This window comes from Medicago truncatula, chromosome 2 (assembly GCF_003473485.1).
Source record: "Medicago truncatula cultivar Jemalong A17 chromosome 2, MtrunA17r5.0-ANR, whole genome shotgun sequence".
Taxonomy (NCBI): Eukaryota; Viridiplantae; Streptophyta; class Magnoliopsida; order Fabales; family Fabaceae; genus Medicago; species Medicago truncatula.
Genome location: NC_053043.1, coordinates 16285183 through 16306686, shown reverse-complemented (window position 1 = coordinate 16306686; position 21504 = coordinate 16285183). Strand labels below are relative to the sequence as shown.

Sequence of the window (21504 nt, the reverse complement as noted above, 5' to 3'; positions counted from 1 at the left end):
TTGGTCAAAAAAAAAAAAGTCAAAAGAAATTCATCAAACATGGACAAATTATTATTATTTCAAAACAAGATAAAAAAAAAAAAAAGCAATCAACCAAGTCAAAAGAAATTCATTTGGTCAAAAAAAAAGTCAAAAGAAATTCATCAAACATGGACAAATTATTATTATTTCAAAACAAGAAAAAAAAAAAAAAAGCAATCAAACAAGTCAAAAGAAATTCATCAAACATGGACAAATCATTATTATTATTTCAAAACAAGATAAAAAAAAATAAGAAAGCAAACAAACAAGTCAAAAGAAATTCTCCTTCAAAAACAAAAGTCAAAAGAAATTCATCAAACATGGACAAATTATTATATATTAGGCATAATTACACTTTTGGTCCTTACATTTTTACCAACTCACGAAATTGGTCATACCTCTTTTAAATCGAACAAAATCGTCCTTAAACTATATGTTTTTTTGCAGTTTTAGTCCTATCTCCCTATTTCCAACTCCAGAAACGCACATAAATGACAGTTTTAGTCCAACCACCTATGCTCAACCATGAAATAAACAAGGAATAAATCATGTGGGTACAAGGAATCTACTTCGTTCACCAAAAACCAAGAAAAATCCTACTATTATTAAAACATGTCTCAAAAATTAGATTAGTGTGCTGAATAAAGTAGTGTAGTGTGCTGAATATTATTTCAAAACAATATTAAAAAAAAAAAAAGCAAACAAATAAGTCAAAAGAAACTCATCAAACATGGACAAACTATTATTATTATTATTATTATTATTATTATTATTATTATTATTATCATTATTATTATTATTGTCTCTCTCCCTGCTTATCAAAAAAAATTATTATTATTATTTCAAAACAAGATAAAAAAAATAAGAAAGCAAACAAACAAGAAAATTAAGAATTGCAATTGGAACTAAGTCTAATCGGCACCCACAAAAATACCTACGATAGACGGGTAAATACCCGCATTGTAGGTATGGGTCTGGATTCGGGTAATTACCTGTAAATTTGAATGGGTATGGGCGCGGGTACGGACACTCTAGTACCTACCCCGCCGCATGCCCGAACATTCTATAGACTATATCAATAATTTTATTTAATATTAAAGTTAGTTAATTAATCTCAAGTCTTTGTTATTTATTGTAATATGCACTTGTATTTTATATTTTATATGATTTTTATTTGGCTAAATAATACCATGCGTAATATTTTATATGTTGATTTAAAATATTTCATATCATATTTTAATTATGTTGTGATATTTTTCTTATTTGCTATCTTTTTGTTGTAAAAGTGTGGGTAATGGATGTGGATATGAGCTCTTAAATACCCATGGAGACGGACACCAAACTTGTTGTTCAGAGGGTATGAGCTCGTGTATGAGGACTTTTTTTAAAATATGTGCCTGGAATGAGCACTATAATACTCTGCTCAAAGGATACCAATTGACATCCCTAAACTGTACTCCGTGCTTAAACATGACATTATCCTCAATCTTATTAGGCTATTCAACAAGTGTACAAATTCCATAAGTAATAAAATGATAAGTATATAATCTACATATGAATCGTTGTTTCTACTCATAATTAATCAATACTTAAATTAAAAGGTAAATCGGTGGGATTTCAAGAGTTGATTTACAAAAAATTAAAAGGACACTTGAATCAGAAAGATAATAGATTATTTGGATTTCCTGTATCCCTCTAAGTTCTTGTTTAATATTAATTCCTAAATAATACTAATTTGATATACATGTTCATTTTAGTTGAACACAAAAAATATACAAAAAGAAAAATTATTGACTCAAGGTCCTGTTTATCTAAAATAGAACAATCTTAATGTCTTAGGTAAAACCAGTTTCATCAAAAACCTGACTGACCATATATCTATCTATATATATCCTACCTATCTATCTGTCTATATATTTTTAAATTTTAAAGGGTTAATAGTGCTTTTCACCCCTGTAATATAGGTTATTTCCAGTTTTCGCATCTATAAAATTTTCGATTTGATTTGCATCCTTGTAAAACTTTTTTCTTCTCCCGGAAAACACCCTTCCTCCATCTAACTCATCAAATGCACATATGGGGCGGTGACTTGACTTTTTTTTTTCTTTCAATTTTTATTTATTTTTAATTGTCTACATCAGATTTTATTTTTAAAAATATTTGAAAATACATTTTCAAAAATAAAAAAATCAGAAAAATATTCAGATTTTTTTCCAAAAAATTTAAAAATCGCAAAAAAATAGTTTTTTTTCCAAATCTTAAAAAAATCAGAAAAAACGATACAATTTTTTTTTATTTTTAAATTCAAATATTATAAAAATCAGAAAATATATTTGGTTTTTTTTCGAAATTAATTTTTTTTATGGATTCTGGAGTTTAATTTTCAAAATAAAATTAAATTAGAAAAAAAAAATTCAAAATTTTTAAAAAAGTCATATTTTTTTCCCAAAAAAAACAATTTTAAAATTTTTTCTACAAAACAAAATTCTGGAAAATATTTTATTTTTAAAAATATAGATACAAATTTTTTTTTCGAAAATTTTATTCCAGATTTTTATAAAATCATTTTTGAAATTAAAATTTTAAAAAAAAATTATTTTCTAGTTTAAACTAAAAAATTGGAAAATATTTTTCGTAATAAAAAAAATTCCTGAATTTTTTTCTTTTTAATTTTTTATTTATTTCTAAATTAATATAAATGAATTTATATTATAATTTTTTTTAAAAATAGTCACAAATGCCACGTGTAGCCTTAGAAAAATAAAAATTAAAAATTAATTATACAGCCAGCACGCCACATAAGCATATATGCGCGGTCAGCATGCCACATAGTGTATCACGTCAGCAAATTTGCACAGTCATATGGGGAAGGGTGTTTTCGGGAAGAATTTTTTTTTTACAATGATGCAAATCTAACCGAAAATTTTATAGGGACGAAAATCGAAAATTGCCTATGTTACAGGGGTAAAAAATACTATTAATCCAATTTTAAACTTTGAGTTATTCTTGTGCAAGAATTATGCTGATTTAACATATCTAGAAAACTTCCAACTCCATATTCTCTATCGCATTGAAACATTGCTGCTGTCCCTCTCTTAAAACCTCTCCACCTTTCCACAATAAATTTAATAAGGTCTAAAGGGACAAATCCTAAAACAAAAACAAAAAACCGATGCATGAAATATGTCAAAGAAAACTCCAAATTCTTTTTCATGAACCTTTTTTTTTGTTATGAAAATATAATACATAGATATAGATAAAGAAGTTCACTATTTATTCCTAATTCACACCTTCTGTATGCACCTAACATTTTAATTGGAGAACCTTTTCAATTCACATATTTATTTAACCAATTGAAAATCAAATATTGTGTTCACATTTTCTCTCATCTCAATCACATGTTGTTGTGGTAACTGTTATCATGGTTTTTGGGTGCCAAGCCATTAATTGGACTTGAACCTTTCGACCGTTGATATCTCTCTTTTTTCTTGGGAAGGGTAAAAGGAGAAAAACCCTTAAAAAGTTCTAGATTCGGGGGTCGTTTTCGCTACGGGAAGGTGTTAGGCACCCGGAGCGATTATGGTATTCCATAAGAACCGCTCTCCTAAGTTGATTTCTACGCTTTATTTTTATTGTCTACTTGTAGAAAAGAAGGTGTGATTAGTGAAGAATGGGGGTGAGAAGAAGTAGAATTTGATTTTTATTTCGGCTTGGAGGGGTTAAAGTCCCTTGCCTACGTACCGTTTTACGGGATCAAAACCGATCGTAGTTCATTCTCAAAAAATAGTTTTTGTTTTTGTTGGTTGATTTTAAGTTTGAAAAGAGATTTTGAAGAATAGAGATGAGAGGCCTCAAGGGCATGAGATTTGGAAAAAAGTGAGGTGGAGTTAGCTTTTTCAAAATGAAGTCCAAGTATAGTTAAGATTTATTAGAAATTTTACTTAAGAAAATAAAAGGGAAATAAGGAGTTTTGACTCCTATTTTATTTTCAAGAAAGGTTTTCAAGTGAGGTTATTTGCATGTTTTGGAAAAAGTTGGATTTTCTCTAAGTGTTTAAACCTAAGCGTTCATCTAACCATGCAATCCTAGCCATACATCTACACATGCAATCCTAGGCATACATCTAGGGTGAGTGTGTGCGTGCCGGTGCGTCATAGTGTCCATAGTCCACATTACAAAAATTGCCTAAATACATTCTATGGCCCCTTTGCCAAGCTACATACCAATGATAACAAATTACATCACCAAATGAATTAAAATTTGCAAAAATAAATGCTAAGCTAAAGAAAGTGGAGGAGATAGTGAAATGGTGAAGTGCTATGAAGTGATCAATATGAAAGGAAATGTTAGTAGAAAATGGTAAAAAAGAAAGAATATGGCATGAAGCGATGGAAGAAAGTACGGCATAAAACGGTAAAGTGACGATGAAAATAAGCCGGAAACATGTAATGAATAATGCACATGATGCAAGAACAAAACTCAACACATCAAAACAGTGACATATGCATAGCAAACAGTAGCAAAATTCATATGGAATAGTATGCAAATCAAACATGACGAACACGAACATTATGCACATGAAGTAACAGGTAAAAATGCGAGAAAAGTGACTTAAAATAGTAAAAACCCTTGACAAAACAACACTAAAATTTTTACCAACTTTTCCAAGCAAAATACCACTGAAAATTATCAAGAAAAATAGTAAAATGACATGGTAAATTTCTTGGAATTTATTGATAAAAATTAACATGAACAAAGGGTGCAAACAGCAGGCAAGTATGGTGCAAGTAGCAAAAAAGCAAAAAAACGTAAAAGAAACTTGAGCCCAAACCAAAGCCCAAAACTACAAGGTCCAGATGCACAGGAACCACACGATTGATCCAGGATCCTGAAACCCTAGATCAAACGGCCAGGAATCAAAGGGGAATGGACCGGTTCTGGACCGGTCCGGTTCACTGGCTATAAAAGTGAAGGGGGACCGGTTTAAATCATTTCCCACTTTCCTTTCTCTCTCTAAATTCTTCTCTCTTCTCTCATCTCCCACCTCTCTCTAACCTCGCCGCCGGCGAGGATGAAGCTACGGCGGAGACCTTGAAGGTCCGCCGGAAACTTCATCTTCTCCGGCGAGTTCATGCAGTTTCCGGTGAAAAATTTCCAGAACTTAAAGATTTTTACGTCTTTTGATTCGTCCTTTAACCCTAAACACGAATCCAGCAATCATTTTCCCAAACACAGCTTGATGCGATGTAGATCTGAAAATTTCGTACGGTTTTGAAAATTGATTTTCTTTGATTTTTTGAAAGAAAAGGTTTAGATCTTCACGGATCTACATCGTTTCGTTGTTTACTGCTTCTCTGGTGCTTGTTCTTGTTTTCAAAACTTAGATCCTTACGGATCTAGGTTTCGTGCTTACGGTTACGGTTTTCTTTGAATTCTGGAAATTCTGGATCTGCTTTGCTTGCGTGATTTTTTTTACCGGTTTAAACTATGATTAACACTTCTTGAAAAGAGATTATGAGTTTTACCTAAGGTTTTGGTTGAAACCTTTAATGGAGGAAATCTTTGGAAAACTTTGATTCTGTTCTTGATGATTTTGATGATTTTGCTTGCTTTTGGACCGAAAATAAATCGGTTTACCGGTTCTGCTTCTTCATCTTCTCTGATTCTTCCTCTACTTCTCTCTCTGTGATTTCGTGTTTGAGCTTGCTTCAATACTCCTTGAATCTGCGTGAAAAATCCCTATGATCAGTGCTTGAGCTTGCTTCAATGTGAGCTCGCACTTTGAATTGTAGGAGAATTCTTCAATCCGGTGATGAAGATTCACACGAATCTCTGAGGATTGATGCGAAAATTGTTGATTCTGATGAATTTTTGAGTTTCTGGAAAACGGTTAGGGTTTTTTGTTCTTGGTGTTCTTGAGAAATTCTGAGAAATTTTCTGTTTCTGATCCAACTGAATGGAGAGAGAGAATCTGATTGTGTTTATGAGTTGGCGTGTGATTAATGGGTCTGTGTGGCACTGTACACCTTTTATAGCTTGACATGTGTGCTTCTGAACAAATGAGAAAGTGACACCTGGACCTGAAAAAAAAGAATGGCACGGCCTTGGACAAAAAATGAAATTTGGACCTTTCTGCAAAAATAAAAATTTTAAGGACTAAACTGCAATTAACCAAAAAGGACTGAAATGTAAATTGGAAAGAAAATTGGACTGGGATGCAATTTTGGACCTCTTTGGGGACCAAAATGTAAAATAAAATAAAAAAATAAAAAAAATAAAATTGGAATAAAATTGGTAACCTGACAAAACGTAAAGTGAAACTAAAATAAAATTGACAAAACGGACTAAAACGAACCAACGGCCTAAATGAGGTACTTCAAAGTAACCTCTCTATGCCAAAATTTTGTGTGAAATGACCAAAATGCCCCTAGGGCTAAAAATGACCTAAACAGATTGAAATTGACTTAACACTGACTCAGACGCAAGTTTGAAATGAATTTAACAGGGTTTACTGATGAAATGTTAAAAAACAATCTGAAAAGACTCAGAGACAGTCACAAGGATGAAAATGGGTCCCACTGCAGGAAATGACCAAAATACCCTTCTGTATGACTTTTTTGCAAATTTTGAAATAAACTGTAGAAAAAGCAATGTAATGATTCAGAGACACTTTTGAATGCCTTACAAGACAAGTAAAGACATTTTGAAAAGTTTTATGCAAGAAAAACATAGGTAAAATTGTGATTGAAAATACTGCGAGGCAGAGACAATTTGAACTGTGCAGTTGAAACTTGATAATTGACAAAGTTTGAAATGAAATTGGGCCCAGTATTTTTAGGTCCAAAAACAGGGTATAACAGCTGCCCCTATTTAAGTTTCTTTGTCTGGAGAGTCAAGAGACGGAGTCTTTGGCTTGACAGGACGAAGATACTTAAATATTAGCATTTGCACTGTGTTTGGACGTAAAAATACGCCTACCCATTTTCAAATAATATGCATGCCATGCATCATTTGGATTATGAATGCAAGACCTCATGGGGATTGGAATTAACAAAATATGTCGTATCCATTGCGGGATTGGTAGACATTGACAAAGATAGTGAATAGCAGAGTAATGGGAAACTAGAAACAAGTTGGACAGGTACAAGCTGTTCTTGGATTCAAACTAGCCACTTGACCGGGGATGAAACAAACAGACAACTGCGAGTTGTTCTTATGGATTCGAACTGGTCACTTCACAGGGGATAGAGGTTACTGGACAAACATGAGTTGTTCTTATGGATTCGAACTGGTAACTCACTTGGGGATATTGGAAAGTGCGAGTTGTTCTTATGGATTCGAACTGGTGACTCGACTGAAAACATGTAAAATTGGCAGGTACGAGTTGTTCTTATGGATTCGAACTGGTGACTCGACTGAAAGCAAGGCAAATAGACAGGTGCGAGCTTGTTCTTGGATGCGAACTGGTTACTCCACCGGACAGAAACAGATAGACAGGTACAAGCTGCTCTTGGATTGAGCTAGTCACTTGACCAAACGGAAACATATTGACAGGTACAAGCTGCTCTTGGATTGAGCTGGGCACTCGACCGATAACATAAGCAAATTGATAGGTACAAGCTGTTCTTGGACTTGAACTAGCCACTTGACCAAACAGAAACATATTCACTGGGGATTAGTTTGTTTGACAAAATATAGATTGAGATTGACTTGACGTCGATTTGATTTGAAAGGTAGAAATTGAGACTGATGTTGACATTGGAAATGCGATATGTATGGATGATATAACATTTTCATTAAATGCATGGGTACGCAATATGCATGATTATGCATGTATGAATGCTTGTAATGCATGACTGTTGGCAGTTTGTAGGCACGGCTTCACGGGGAAGACAAGACATTAGAGTATTGGGCACGTAGTGGCTCGTGCTATATTACACATTCTTGGAAATCCTCTTTGGAGATGACGTCGTTGGGAGACGTGTCGGAACCATAGCTGAGGGCAGGTAGATATGCAACTTGCTGGAGATAGAATCTTGGAAGACCTGACTGGGGAAAATGCCGTTGTGCTGGGCATTTCAGTGCTGGGTATGTTGTAGACATTGCATCTGTGGTCAATGCTTTTTGCATGTTATATTCTCAATTTCATTCATTCATTTTTTGCATCCCATTTTTGCCTGGATCGCCCTTTCGGGTTTTCGATCCACCGGGGAAATAAATTCTTTTCAATGCCCCATTTTTGCCTGAACTGCCCTTTCGGGTTTTCAATCCAGCGGGGTGCTCATTCTTGCCTAAGCCGCCCTTTCGGGTTTTCAACTTAGCGAGCCTATTCAATTTCATGCATTTTCATTCTGTTTTTTCATTCTTGCCATTGACCACAGACTATCCTGGAGGAGAACCTGCTTGTAACACATATTGAAATAGACATCAACATACCCTCACTCATGCATGTTTCATTTGAATGTACCCTGTTGCTCAGGTTTGCTTTTCAAAATAGACAAAAAGTTTTCAATTTTCAAAATGTTTGTTTCAAGCATTGTCATTATCAAAATAGAAAGAAAATATTTTTGTATATAACTTTGAAAGTAGAAGAAAATAGAGTTTTCAAACAAAAGCAAAGGCTCAAATTGATGTATAAGAGTGGTGGTCAGCCAAAGGCATGACTCCACGGATTCACAAAGCTTGGAAAATGGTAATTTTATTGGTTGGTGGTACATTGAACACAGCAATCATTACATTTCCTGGAAACTTTGAATTCGCAAGCGTAGGAGCTTTATATGAAGATAGTCATCAACGGCAGCAGATGCCCCAAGGGGGACGGTGGTTGGTCAGATATAGTTACTTGCCTTTTGTTTCAATCTCATTTTTGCATGAACCGCCCTTCCGGGTTTTCGGCTCATCGAGACGCTCATTCTTGCCTGAGTTGTGTACAATCTCAGCGAGCTTTTCATATATTTTTTTGTCCCTTATTTTTGCCTGGACCGCCCTTTCGGGTTTTCGATCCACCGGGAAGCGCATTTTTGCCTAGGCCGCCCTTTCGGGTTTTCGACCTACCACGCTGTTCTTTTCATATTTCTAGGCAAAGTATTTCTTGACTATATCGGCATTCACTGGATTTGGAAGTTCTACACCATCCATGTGTGTAAGGATTAAAGCACCACCGGAGAAGGCCTTCTTGACAACATAAGGACCTTCATAGTTAGGCGTCCACTTGCCCCTTGGGTCGGGTTGCTGGCTTATCCTCCTTTTCAATACAAGTTCCCCTACCTTGAATTCTCGAGGATGGACTTTCTTGTCAAAGGCAGTCTTCATTCTTGCTTGATATGACTGTCCACGAGCCATGGCATCCATACGTTTTTCCTCAATCAAATTCAACTGATCATACCGGCTTTGGCACCATTCAGCCTCAGATAACTTTGCTTCCATAATCACACGGAGAGATGGGATCTCCACTTCCAAAGGAAGAACTGCTTCCATACCATATACAAGAGAGAAAGGGGTTGCCCCGGTTGAACTGCGCACGGTAGTACGGTAGCCATGCAGAGCATAGGGTAACATCTCATGCCAATCCTTGTAAGTGGTTACCATCTTCTGGACAATTCTCTTGATATTCTTGTTAGCGGCCTCAACTGCACCATTCATCTGAGGTCTATAGGGAGAAGAGTTATGATGCTCAATTTTGAATTCTTCACAAAGAGCTTGCACCACATTGTTATTCAGGTTGGTACCATTGTCAGTAATAATCTTGCTGGGAACACCATATCGACAGATGATGTTATTCTTGATGAACTTAGCTACCACTTGCTTGGTCACATTGGTATAAGATGCTGCTTCAACCCACTTGGTGAAGTAGTCAATTGCCACTAAGATGAAATGATGACCATTCGAAGCCTTCGGTTCAATTCTTCCGATCATGTCGATGCCCCACATTGAGAACGGCCATGGGGATGACATAACATTGAGGGCGTGCGAAGGCACATGAATCTTATCAGCATAGATTTGACATTTGTGGCATTTTCTGGCGTATTGGTAGCAATCATGCTCCATGGCCATCCAGTAGTAACCTGCTCGTAACAACTTCCTTGACATAGTATGCCCTGTAGCGTGGGTCCCGAAGGTACCGTCATGTACATCATGCATTAACTGCTCTGCTTCGTGTTCATCAACACATCTTAACAATACCATGTCATAGTTTCTCTTGTACAGAATATCTCCATCTAACAGGAATCTACTGGCCAATCTTCTCAGGGTCTTCTTATCTTGTTTGGAAGCACTTGGCGGATACTCACAGTTCAGCAAGAACTGTTTGATGTCGTAGTACCAGGGTTTATAGTCAACCACATTTTCACCAGCCTGATCGATCACATCCCCAATAGCAAACACATGTGAAGGTCTTTCAAGGCGTTGCACTTTGATTATTGGCACATCATTCCAATGGTTTACTCGAAACATGGAGGATAGAGTAGCAAGAGCATCAGCCATTTGGTTCTCATCACGAGGAATATGGTGCAGCTCAACCTTTGTAAAATATGTCAGCAAACGTCTCGCATAATCACGATAAGGAATTAATTTAGCATGGTGGGTCTCCCATTCACCCTTTATCTGATTGATGACGAGCGCGGAATCTCCATAGATGTCGAGGTGTTTGATTCTCATGTCAATTGCTTCCTCGATCCCAAAGATACATGCTTCATACTCAGCCATATTGTTGGTACATTCGAACAAAATTCGGGCGGTAAAAGGAATGTGATGCCCCTGCGGGGATACAATGACTGCCCCAATTCCTTTACCATAAGCATTGACAGCACCATCAAAGACTAAACCCCACTTGCTATTGGGATCTGGACCTTCATCAATCAACGGTTCTTCGCAGTCTTTGGATTTCAAATACATGATCTCTTCATCGGGGAAATCAAACTCAATTGGTTGGTAATCATCAAGAGGTTGGTAAGCAAGGTGATCTGCAAGAATGCTACCTTTGATTGCCTTTTGAGTTTTGAACACAATATCATATTCAGACAAAAGCATCTGCCATCGTGCAATCTTTCCAGTAACGGCCGCTTTCTCAAAGATATACTTTATCGGATCCATTCTAGATATCAACCAAGTTGTATGATTCACCAAATAATGACGCAGGCGTTTAGCGGCCCAGGCCAAAGCACAACAAGTCTTCTCGAGCATTGTATACCGAGTTTCACAATCGGTGAACTTCTTGCTTAGATAGTAGATAGCATGTTCTTTCTTTCCAGTCTCATCTTGTTGACCAAGCACGCATCCCACAGATTCATCAAACACTGACAAATACAAAATCAAAGGCCTTCCTTCCACGGGAGGGACAAGGATAGGTGGTTCCAGCAGGTAATTCTTGATGCTATCAAAAGCTTCCTGGCATTCATCGTTCCATACAATAGGCTGATTCTTGCTCAAGCAGTCGAGTGATCTCATATGGTATATCATCATCCTCTTCATCTTCGGCTTCATACACAGGGAATTCAAAATTTGGAGGAACCGTAGGATTACTGTGTTCAACGGGTTTATTATGGTTCAAACTGCATAGAATGGTTGAATGATTTTAGAAAATGGTTTTTTTTCTTTTATGCAGTTCTTTGAAATTGATAAGAAAAATAAAGATGTTTTGGTTTTTTCTGGTATTACCATTATTTCCAAGAAAAAAAGAAAAAAAAAATCACTAAAAAATAAAAGTCGTGAAAGAAACGACGATTTTTGTTAATAACGGCGATGCCGAAACAAACACGCCCTTCCAGAAATATCACTTTCGCTTCGGGCAGAGCGAGAGGATGGTTATTTTGAAAAACAAAACACTTAAGCAACAAGACACATTATTCGGAAACATGCATGATTGAATGAATGTTGATGGCATCACAATTTCTCGCAATGCCTCCTGGTATAACAAACATAGGCCTAGGACTACATCCAGTCGCCTCTTCAGTAATTGCATTGATAAACTCAGCACTGTAGAAGATTCATGTGGCATTGTACTTGTAAGGAATAGCCTTTGTAGAAGTATAAGGTACTGGTCCGGGCAGCCTTATCACTTAGAGGCTCAACATTCTCTTTTGAAGGCACGCTCTTGACGGGCGGATCATGAAAGACTGGCACAATCACACAGACGTCGCTGACAGTCAAATGATTGTTGTTCATCAAGCTCTGGATGTCATTTTGAACAACGCAGCAACCCAAAGGATTACATAATCATTCTTGGCAATTGGCATGATCATGGTCAAACAGAGAGGAGGCTTGGCATAACTCGATGTGTAGTGGCACCAGAGGAGTTGCAACGTTACAAACGTCCGATCTGGGAGCTTCCTCATATACCTCAATCATGTTTACAGCAGCGTGATTCGGAAGAGGATTGTCGACGACATGAGGGACGTTATTCTCAAAGGTCAATTTTCCTTGGTCTATGAGTTTTTTTACAATGTACCTCAACGCGTAGCATCCTTCGCCATCATGACCCATAGCACCTTGATGGAAATCACACTTGAGGTCCGAACGGAACTTGGGAGGCGATGGATCAGGTGGAGGCTTGCCCTGTCTGGTTGTGCAGTGCCCTTTGAGAAGTAGAGTCGGGAGTAATTCAGCATATAACATTGGTATCAGAGGAAAGGTAGGTCTAGCCTGTTGCTGCTGTCGTTGTTGAGCTGGAGGCTGTTGTTGCATTCGCTGGACGACGGCATTAACGGGTACCTGAGGTTGACCCGATGGCAAAGAATACTGATGATAGAATGGTGGAAAGAAGGGATGCTGAGAGTATTGCGCATACGTGTACGACGGAGGTAGCTGAGCAGCATTGATGTCCATGACCTGGAACGTGATCAGAAAGGTTTCGGGACAGATAGTTATTGGCAGATCTATCTCCCCAAGAATGTTCTTACGGGATCCGTCGAAGGCTTTAACCAGAAAGGTGCTCATTCCCAAGGGAGTTCCCCGATAGCTCAATCGATCCAGAGTGGCCGTTGTCTGAGGCAAGGTGGTATTGACAGAGACATGGTTCTTCCCAGGAATCTGGCCATTATTGACAGTACCAGAAACGCCAGCTGCAGTACTGGGAGTGAAGAACGGTGGAAGCCCATACGGAAACCCAGCTGTCATAGCAAAGCGAGCGTCTGCAGATGTGGTTGGGAGCACGCTTGTAGTCACCGGTGCAGCTGTGGCTATAGGGATAGCCGTAGCTGATTGTTCTTGAGCGGCTAGCAGAGCAGTCATGACATCATTAGCTTTAGCCAATTCCTCCCTTAGAGTGGCTAACTCGGTACGGAGCTGAGCGTTCTCTTCTTCCATAGCCTTTTTCCTTCTTCTGTACTCTCTGGATCGATCGATTCTATCAGGTTCGTAGACCTTCTGAGCACGAGCCACTTTTCAAACTGTGGCAGAGGAACCAGGAAGTAGTGAGCAATTGGAAGCCTTTGTGACCGATGTATGATGCATATGATGCATGATATGCAGATGCAAATGCAAAAACGACTCTTTTTAATGTCATCGAAGGACTTTTTAAACAAATTCGAAACATTGTAAACACTGTTAAACAAGCAAAATAAGGTTTTACAATGGTAAACTTATGAATACAAGTTCACACCTGCGGTGTCTTACAATGTTTCGATCTGTCTAAAAAAATCTTCGATGTATGCGTAAAAAAAAACTTATGCATGAATGCATGTATGCATGGTTGTTTTGTTTAGTTACAAAGAACAAGGTGGGTTGAGATTCAAAGTAACAGGGCCACGGATGGACACGGCGTCCGGTGAACTAAGGCTTTGGATAGTAGTAACCAAGGTTCTAACACAGTTCCCAAACTGCAACCTCTCTCACATATATCATGGTAGTACAGGACGACACCCGTTCCATGATTATTTGTGAGAAGGTCTAGTTTGAGTGTAGTATCGCGTGACAACTAAAGTTTGAGACAACACTCAATTTAGCCACCGCACTACGTCCTAAAAAGGCTAGGATGGGTTTGGTAACTACGGTTCATAGCTTCGTCGAACAATTGAAAGTGAAGTGCCTAAGCATGACAACACACGCCGACAATATCACCTTCAAAATGCCTCAGCTATGTGAGATTGATCGCATAATCCAATACACGAGGCAACCCCCGGATCGAATTGTCGATTATATCTCTACCTAAACATAAGTTCACTCAGCCCGGGTATAGGACTTTTGATATTCTCACCCCACACGTCAAATGAAAATAAACAAGTATTCACATATGTAAGCAATAAAACAAAGCGTAAATATAAACTAAGGAAAACTAGGCGCGACCCGCTAAAAAGAATCCCCAGTGAAGTCGCCATTTCTGTTATCATGGTTTTTGGGTGCCAAGCCATTAATTGGACTTGAACCTTTCGACCGTTGATATCTCTCTTTTTTCTTGGGAAGGGTAAAAGGAGAAAAACCCTTAAAAAGTTCTAGATTCGGGGGTCGTTTTCGCTACGGGAAGGTGTTAGGCACCCGGAGCGATTATGGTATTCCATAAGAACCGCTCTCCTAAGTTGATTTCTACGCTTTATTTTTATTGTCTACTTGTAGAAAAGAAGGTGTGATTAGTGAAGAATGGGGGTGAGAAGAAGTAGAATTTGATTTTTATTTCGGCTTGGAGGGGTTAAAGTCCCTTGCCTACGTACCGTTTTACGGGATCAAAACCGATCGTAGTTCATTCTCAAAAAATAGTTTTTGTTTTTGTTGGTTGATTTTAAGTTTGAAAAGAGATTTTGAAGAATAGAGATGAGAGGCCTCAAGGGCATGAGATTTGGAAAAAAGTGAGGTGGAGTTAGCTTTTTCAAAATGAAGTCCAAGTATAGTTAAGATTTATTAGAAATTTTACTTAAGAAAATAAAAGGGAAATAAGGAGTTTTGACTCCTATTTTATTTTCAAGAAAGGTTTTCAAGTGAGGTTATTTGCATGTTTTGGAAAAAGTTGGATTTTCTCTAAGTGTTTAAACCTAAGCGTTCATCTAACCATGCAATCCTAGCCATACATCTACACATGCAATCCTAGGCATACATCTAGGGTGAGTGTGTGCGTGCCGGTGCGTCATAGTGTCCATAGTCCACATTACAAAAATTGCCTAAATACATTCTATGGCCCCTTTGCCAAGCTACATACCAATGATAACAAATTACATCACCAAATGAATTAAAATTTGCAAAAATAAATGCTAAGCTAAAGAAAGTGGAGGAGATAGTGAAATGGTGAAGTGCTATGAAGTGATCAATATGAAAGGAAATGTTAGTAGAAAATGGTAAAAAAGAAAGAATATGGCATGAAGCGATGGAAGAAAGTACGGCATAAAACGGTAAAGTGACGATGAAAATAAGCCGGAAACATGTAATGAATAATGCACATGATGCAAGAACAAAACTCAACACATCAAAACAGTGACATATGCATAGCAAACAGTAGCAAAATTCATATGGAATAGTATGCAAATCAAACATGACGAACACGAACATTATGCACATGAAGTAACAGGTAAAAATGCGAGAAAAGTGACTTAAAATAGTAAAAACCCTTGACAAAACAACACTAAAATTTTTACCAACTTTTCCAAGCAAAATACCACTGAAAATTATCAAGAAAAATAGTAAAATGACATGGTAAATTTCTTGGAATTTATTGATAAAAATTAACATGAACAAAGGGTGCAAACAGCAGGCAAGTATGGTGCAAGTAGCAAAAAAGCAAAAAAACGTAAAAGAAACTTGAGCCCAAACCAAAGCCCAAAACTACAAGGTCCAGATGCACAGGAACCACACGATTGATCCAGGATCCTGAAACCCTAGATCAAACGGCCAGGAATCAAAGGGGAATGGACCGGTTCTGGACCGGTCCGGTTCACTGGCTATAAAAGTGAAGGGGGACCGGTTTAAATCATTTCCCACTTTCCTTTCTCTCTCTAAATTCTTCTCTCTTCTCTCATCTCCCACCTCTCTCTAACCTCGCCGCCGGCGAGGATGAAGCTACGGCGGAGACCTTGAAGGTCCGCCGGAAACTTCATCTTCTCCGGCGAGTTCATGCAGTTTCCGGTGAAAAATTTCCAGAACTTAAAGATTTTTACGTCTTTTGATTCGTCCTTTAACCCTAAACACGAATCCAGCAATCATTTTCCCAAACACAGCTTGATGCGATGTAGATCTGAAAATTTCGTACGGTTTTGAAAATTGATTTTCTTTGATTTTTTGAAAGAAAAGGTTTAGATCTTCACGGATCTACATCGTTTCGTTGTTTACTGCTTCTCTGGTGCTTGTTCTTGTTTTCAAAACTTAGATCCTTACGGATCTAGGTTTCGTGCTTACGGTTACGGTTTTCTTTGAATTCTGGAAATTCTGGATCTGCTTTGCTTGCGTGATTTTTTTTACCGGTTTAAACTATGATTAACACTTCTTGAAAAGAGATTATGAGTTTTACCTAAGGTTTTGGTTGAAACCTTTAATGGAGGAAATCTTTGGAAAACTTTGATTCTGTTCTTGATGATTTTGATGATTTTGCTTGCTTTTGGACCGAAAATAAATCGGTTTACCGGTTCTGCTTCTTCATCTTCTCTGATTCTTCCTCTACTTCTCTCTCTGTGATTTCGTGTTTGAGCTTGCTTCAATACTCCTTGAATCTGCGTGAAAAATCCCTATGATCAGTGCTTGAGCTTGCTTCAATGTGAGCTCGCACTTTGAATTGTAGGAGAATTCTTCAATCCGGTGATGAAGATTCACACGAATCTCTGAGGATTGATGCGAAAATTGTTGATTCTGATGAATTTTTGAGTTTCTGGAAAACGGTTAGGGTTTTTTGTTCTTGGTGTTCTTGAGAAATTCTGAGAAATTTTCTGTTTCTGATCCAACTGAATGGAGAGAGAGAATCTGATTGTGTTTATGAGTTGGCGTGTGATTAATGGGTCTGTGTGGCACTGTACACCTTTTATAGCTTGACATGTGTGCTTCTGAACAAATGAGAAAGTGACACCTGGACCTGAAAAAAAAGAATGGCACGGCCTTGGACAAAAAATGAAATTTGGACCTTTCTGCAAAAATAAGAATTTTAAGGACTAAACTGCAATTAACCAAAAAGGACTGAAATGTAAATTGGAAAGAAAATTGGACTGGGATGCAATTTTGGACCTCTTTGGGGACCAAAATGTAAAATAAAATAAAAAAATAAAAAAAATAAAATTGGTAACCTGACAAAACGTAAAGTGAAACTAAAATAAAATTGACAAAACGGACTAAAACGAACCAACGGCCTAAATGAGGTACTTCAAAGTAACCTCTCTATGCCAAAATTTTGTGTGAAATGACCAAAATGCCCCTAGGGCTAAAAATGACCTAAACAGATTGAAATTGACTTAACACTGACTCAGACGCAAGTTTGAAATGAATTTAACAGGGTTTACTGATGAAATGTTAAAAAACAATCTGAAAAGACTCAGAGACAGTCACAAGGATGAAAATGGGTCCCACTGCAGGAAATGACCAAAATACCCTTCTGTATGACTTTTTTGCAAATTTTGAAATAAACTGTAGAAAAAGCAATGTAATGATTCAGAGACACTTTTGAATGCCTTACAAGACAAGTAAAGACATTTTGAAAAGTTTTATGCAAGAAAAACATAGGTAAAATTGTGATTGAAAATACTGCGAGGCAGAGACAATTTGAACTGTGCAGTTGAAACTTGATAATTGACAAAGTTTGAAATGAAATTGGGCCCAGTATTTTTAGGTCCAAAAACAGGGTATAACAGTAACACTTAGCTTTGTATCAACGAAGAACTCAACAAGCACAAAACATAAATGAAGTCATTTGTATTTCTTATTATAGCTTTATGTCCATGAGGTAAGACAACTTTCTTCAAGCACGCAACAAGCACAAAACATAAATGAAGTCATTTGTTCTATCTTTTATTATTATATTAAAAACTTTGTTGATAGTTAAATCAAGCCTAACAAGTATGAAAATTGAAAACAATGAACAACTTTGGTAATGTTTTGAACTTTAGTTATAAGATTAAATGTGGATCATATATTGTGTTGGTTTTTCGTAGATTCTTTTTCTGTGAGTCAAAGCTTGGTTAGAGGTATGTAGATTCTGACACAACATCGAAATGCAGCGGATAAAGTACAACATGCAGATAAAGAGATAAGGAAAAAGAATACAGTCACAAAGCAATTTTATACTAGTTCCTCCCACAACACATGAGTAGTCCAGCCCCCTTTCACTTTAAAGGGAATTCACAAAGCAATTTTATACTAGTTCCTCCCACAACATTGAGAGTGGTCTGAATTTGCATGCTTATATCCTTGAGCCAGTAATAAAGCAGCGAGCCTTTCATACCATTTTCTACTGGCCTGCTTTAAACCATAGAGAGATTTTACCAATTTACAAACTCGATTAGGTTTAGAAGCTTCAATTATTCGAGGTAACTGCATGTAAACATTCTCTCGCAGTTCACCATGAAGGAATGCATTGTTTACATCAAGTTGATGGATAAACCAATGGTGAATAGATGCCAAAGCAATCACCACTCTGACTGTAGTAAGTTTGACAACAGGAGAATAAGTGTCAAAGTAGTCCAAACCTTCAATTTGAGTATATCCTTTAGCAGCTAAACGTGCTTTAAATCTCTCAATGGAACCATCTGCAATATTGGCCCAATTTCCAAGTGCATGAGTGCAAATTTTGAATGCTCAGGGTGCCTGGCTCATGCCCAAGGTGCATGAGTGTGTAGAATTGCATGCTCAAGGCGCCTAGGTCATGCTCGGGGGCGCCAATATGTTTTCATGTGTATAAACGCTTGTTTCTTCGTCTTTTTGGGCGTTTGCTTCCATGAAAGATGTATTGGGACTTGGGCACAAAATTCCTCCCTTTGTAATTTCTTTCAAGACCTCATGAATATTTATTCATGTTATTCCCAACATCTTCCAAAGTTTTGCTTTTCCGGTTTGCATGATTTCTTCGTGAAGCACATCAACACACTCTAGAATTGCTATGTTTCAGGAAAAGTAGCATTATATGGCTCAAAAATAGAAAACATTATAAATGTCCCAAAATCATAAGCAATTGTTCTAATACTCCTCTAGTGTGGATGAAAAACCTACTGAAAATGACTGAAAAACATGCTAAGAATAATGTAAGATGACCTGTCATCAATGACGAACTAAACATAAAATTGGAGATCTCCATAAATCACTACGTAAAATATCAAAAGGCATCAAAGTTATAGTTTGAGAATTAGAAAATGGCAATTTATCATGTTTGCCAAGAGTCACAAATAACATAAGAATTAAAAGTTTCACAACATATGGAGAGAGATAGATAGAGAGAGAGATATGTAAGATAATTGAAATGATTGCCTTTTCTTTTTCAGGTGAATAGAATATATACATCAATGTGTAAAGTTTGATCAACTATCTAATTATGATATAGCATAATTAGAAAAGAGGAGGGATTGTACCAAAAAAAAAAAAAAAAAGGAGGGATATTTTGACTCCAAGAATAAGTTTGGTTACTTACTTCAAATCTTAGCCTTTAGTTCTATTATCAATTGATGGCTTGGATTGAATAATAATAAGTGATATAGTAGACTTTAATTTTCTTCTTTATTGGAGTTAATACTCATCACTTCAAAATGGTAATGAGTTTTTTAATTGGTTGTTTTTTTTTATTCTTCTCTCTTTGTTTTTTTTCATACACATAAGAAATTTTTTTGGTAAAGGCTTATCCACAGGTCAAGGGGTACCGTGAACAGAAAAGATAACTATTTTTTTTTATTTTTTAAACAAGGCATGGTAGAAAGCAATCATTGTAATTTTTCCATGATCAATTTAAATTAAACTTTGAAATAATTAAGTATTCAATTCTTACACATGTTTTGGTTTGAGTTTTTTTTTTATCTTCGTATTATTCCTGTGACTAAATGTTTTTTTTATTTTTATTTTTTATGTAACGATGTAAGTGAGAGTATTAGATGCACAGGTTCAAGATCTTTACAAAAAAGTTTCCCTAACGCGTATAAAAAAGCAAAGGGAGGAGAATAGAAAAAACAATCAAGTTTATCCAAAAAAAAAAAAAATCAAGTAAAAGTAATTAATTGTTTTACCATTTTGAGGGGATGAGTGTTAACTCTAATATAGAAGAAAATTAAAGTCTACCATATCACTTATTATTATTCAATCCAAGCCATCAATTGATAATAAAATCAAAGGCTAAGATTTGGAGTAAGTAACCAAACTTACTATTGGAGTCAAAATATCCCCACTCATTAGAAAAAACTTCTAATATTTGAAACGATGAATCAAGTTAAGTTTTCGACGTTAAGCAACAATTTATATTTGAAACACTTGCATTTTTCTTAACAGACCATAAAACAAAAGTACAGTAATCAACTAAAAGAAACAATGGATCAATGAATCAATTCTAGTATTTGAAACCATTAAAAGATATAACCGGCCATTTTCACATTAGAACATAAAAGAATTTGGAAGAGTATTGTACCAAAAATAAATAAATTGAAAGAGTATCACAAAATCTCAAGAGTTTGTTGGATGCGTGTATTTTAATTAAAAAGTCTCACACAATCAATTCCATAAATGAATTCATTAAAATCCATTTAATATTCAATACCAAGAAACATTTTAAAATTTCTTAGAAATCTCAATTGAATGCCAACGGATTTCGTTGCTTTGAAAAAAAGTCTTAATTGTCTTAATTGAATACCACAAAATTTATATAAATTTTATAAAAGTTTTGATTGAATACCACACGACTATCTTATCATAATAAAGTCTATTAAAATCCTTTGATATCTTCTTAATTCAATACACCCTCCTTATTATAACTAATTATTACAAAATATTCTATTCGGTTGGTCAATTATTCTATATATCAATTAATTGATGAATAAAATCACGAAGAGAATACATTTGAAATCGCTAGGAATATATCATATATGCTTATTGTATTTCCTTTAAGATCAAACTCAACGAAGATAGTTACAAATGCAAAAAAGCATATGAAAGGCATTAACACAGACCCCAGCACCTGTTTTACTATATCTACTAACACACTTTTTGTTGCAACAATCACTTAGACAGTCATCAGTGCAAATTCCCATCCCAATATCACAATGACCAGTTGGTGATGATAATGCTGGTGGTGGCTGATCATAACTACAAGTGCATAAGTTGTAGAATGAACATGAGGATCCTAAAACAGCAACACCTTTTCCATATGCTTGACAATGAGTTGCACAATCTATTTTTGCACAACTACCAACAATTATTGTGCATTCACCTTCTACCTGTATTAATTGCCCTGTGCTCGTACAAAATTTGAATGAAAAAAATTAGAGATTTATCATTTATAATTTAACAACTATGTGATAATGGTGGAGAAGACTATTACCTGCAACAACTAAAACCAAGATGGCAAAGAAATTGAAAGATGTTGACATTTGGTTCGTCATTATACAATTCAAA

The 21504-nt window shown here is 36.2% G+C and overlaps 1 protein-coding gene across 1 annotated transcript; it reads right to left on the bottom strand.

Moving 5' to 3' along the window:
- Positions 1–20829: 20829 nt before the first annotated feature.
- On the bottom strand, positions 20830–21504 carry LOC112419007 (defensin-like protein 183). The gene is made up of 2 exons (XM_024775692.2): positions 21431–21504; positions 20830–21340 (listed from the first exon to the last, which is right to left on the bottom strand). Exons 1-2 carry the CDS (start codon positions 21489–21491, stop codon positions 21006–21008), a joined length of 396 nt encoding a protein of 131 aa, XP_024631460.1. The 5' UTR covers positions 21492–21504; the 3' UTR covers positions 20830–21005.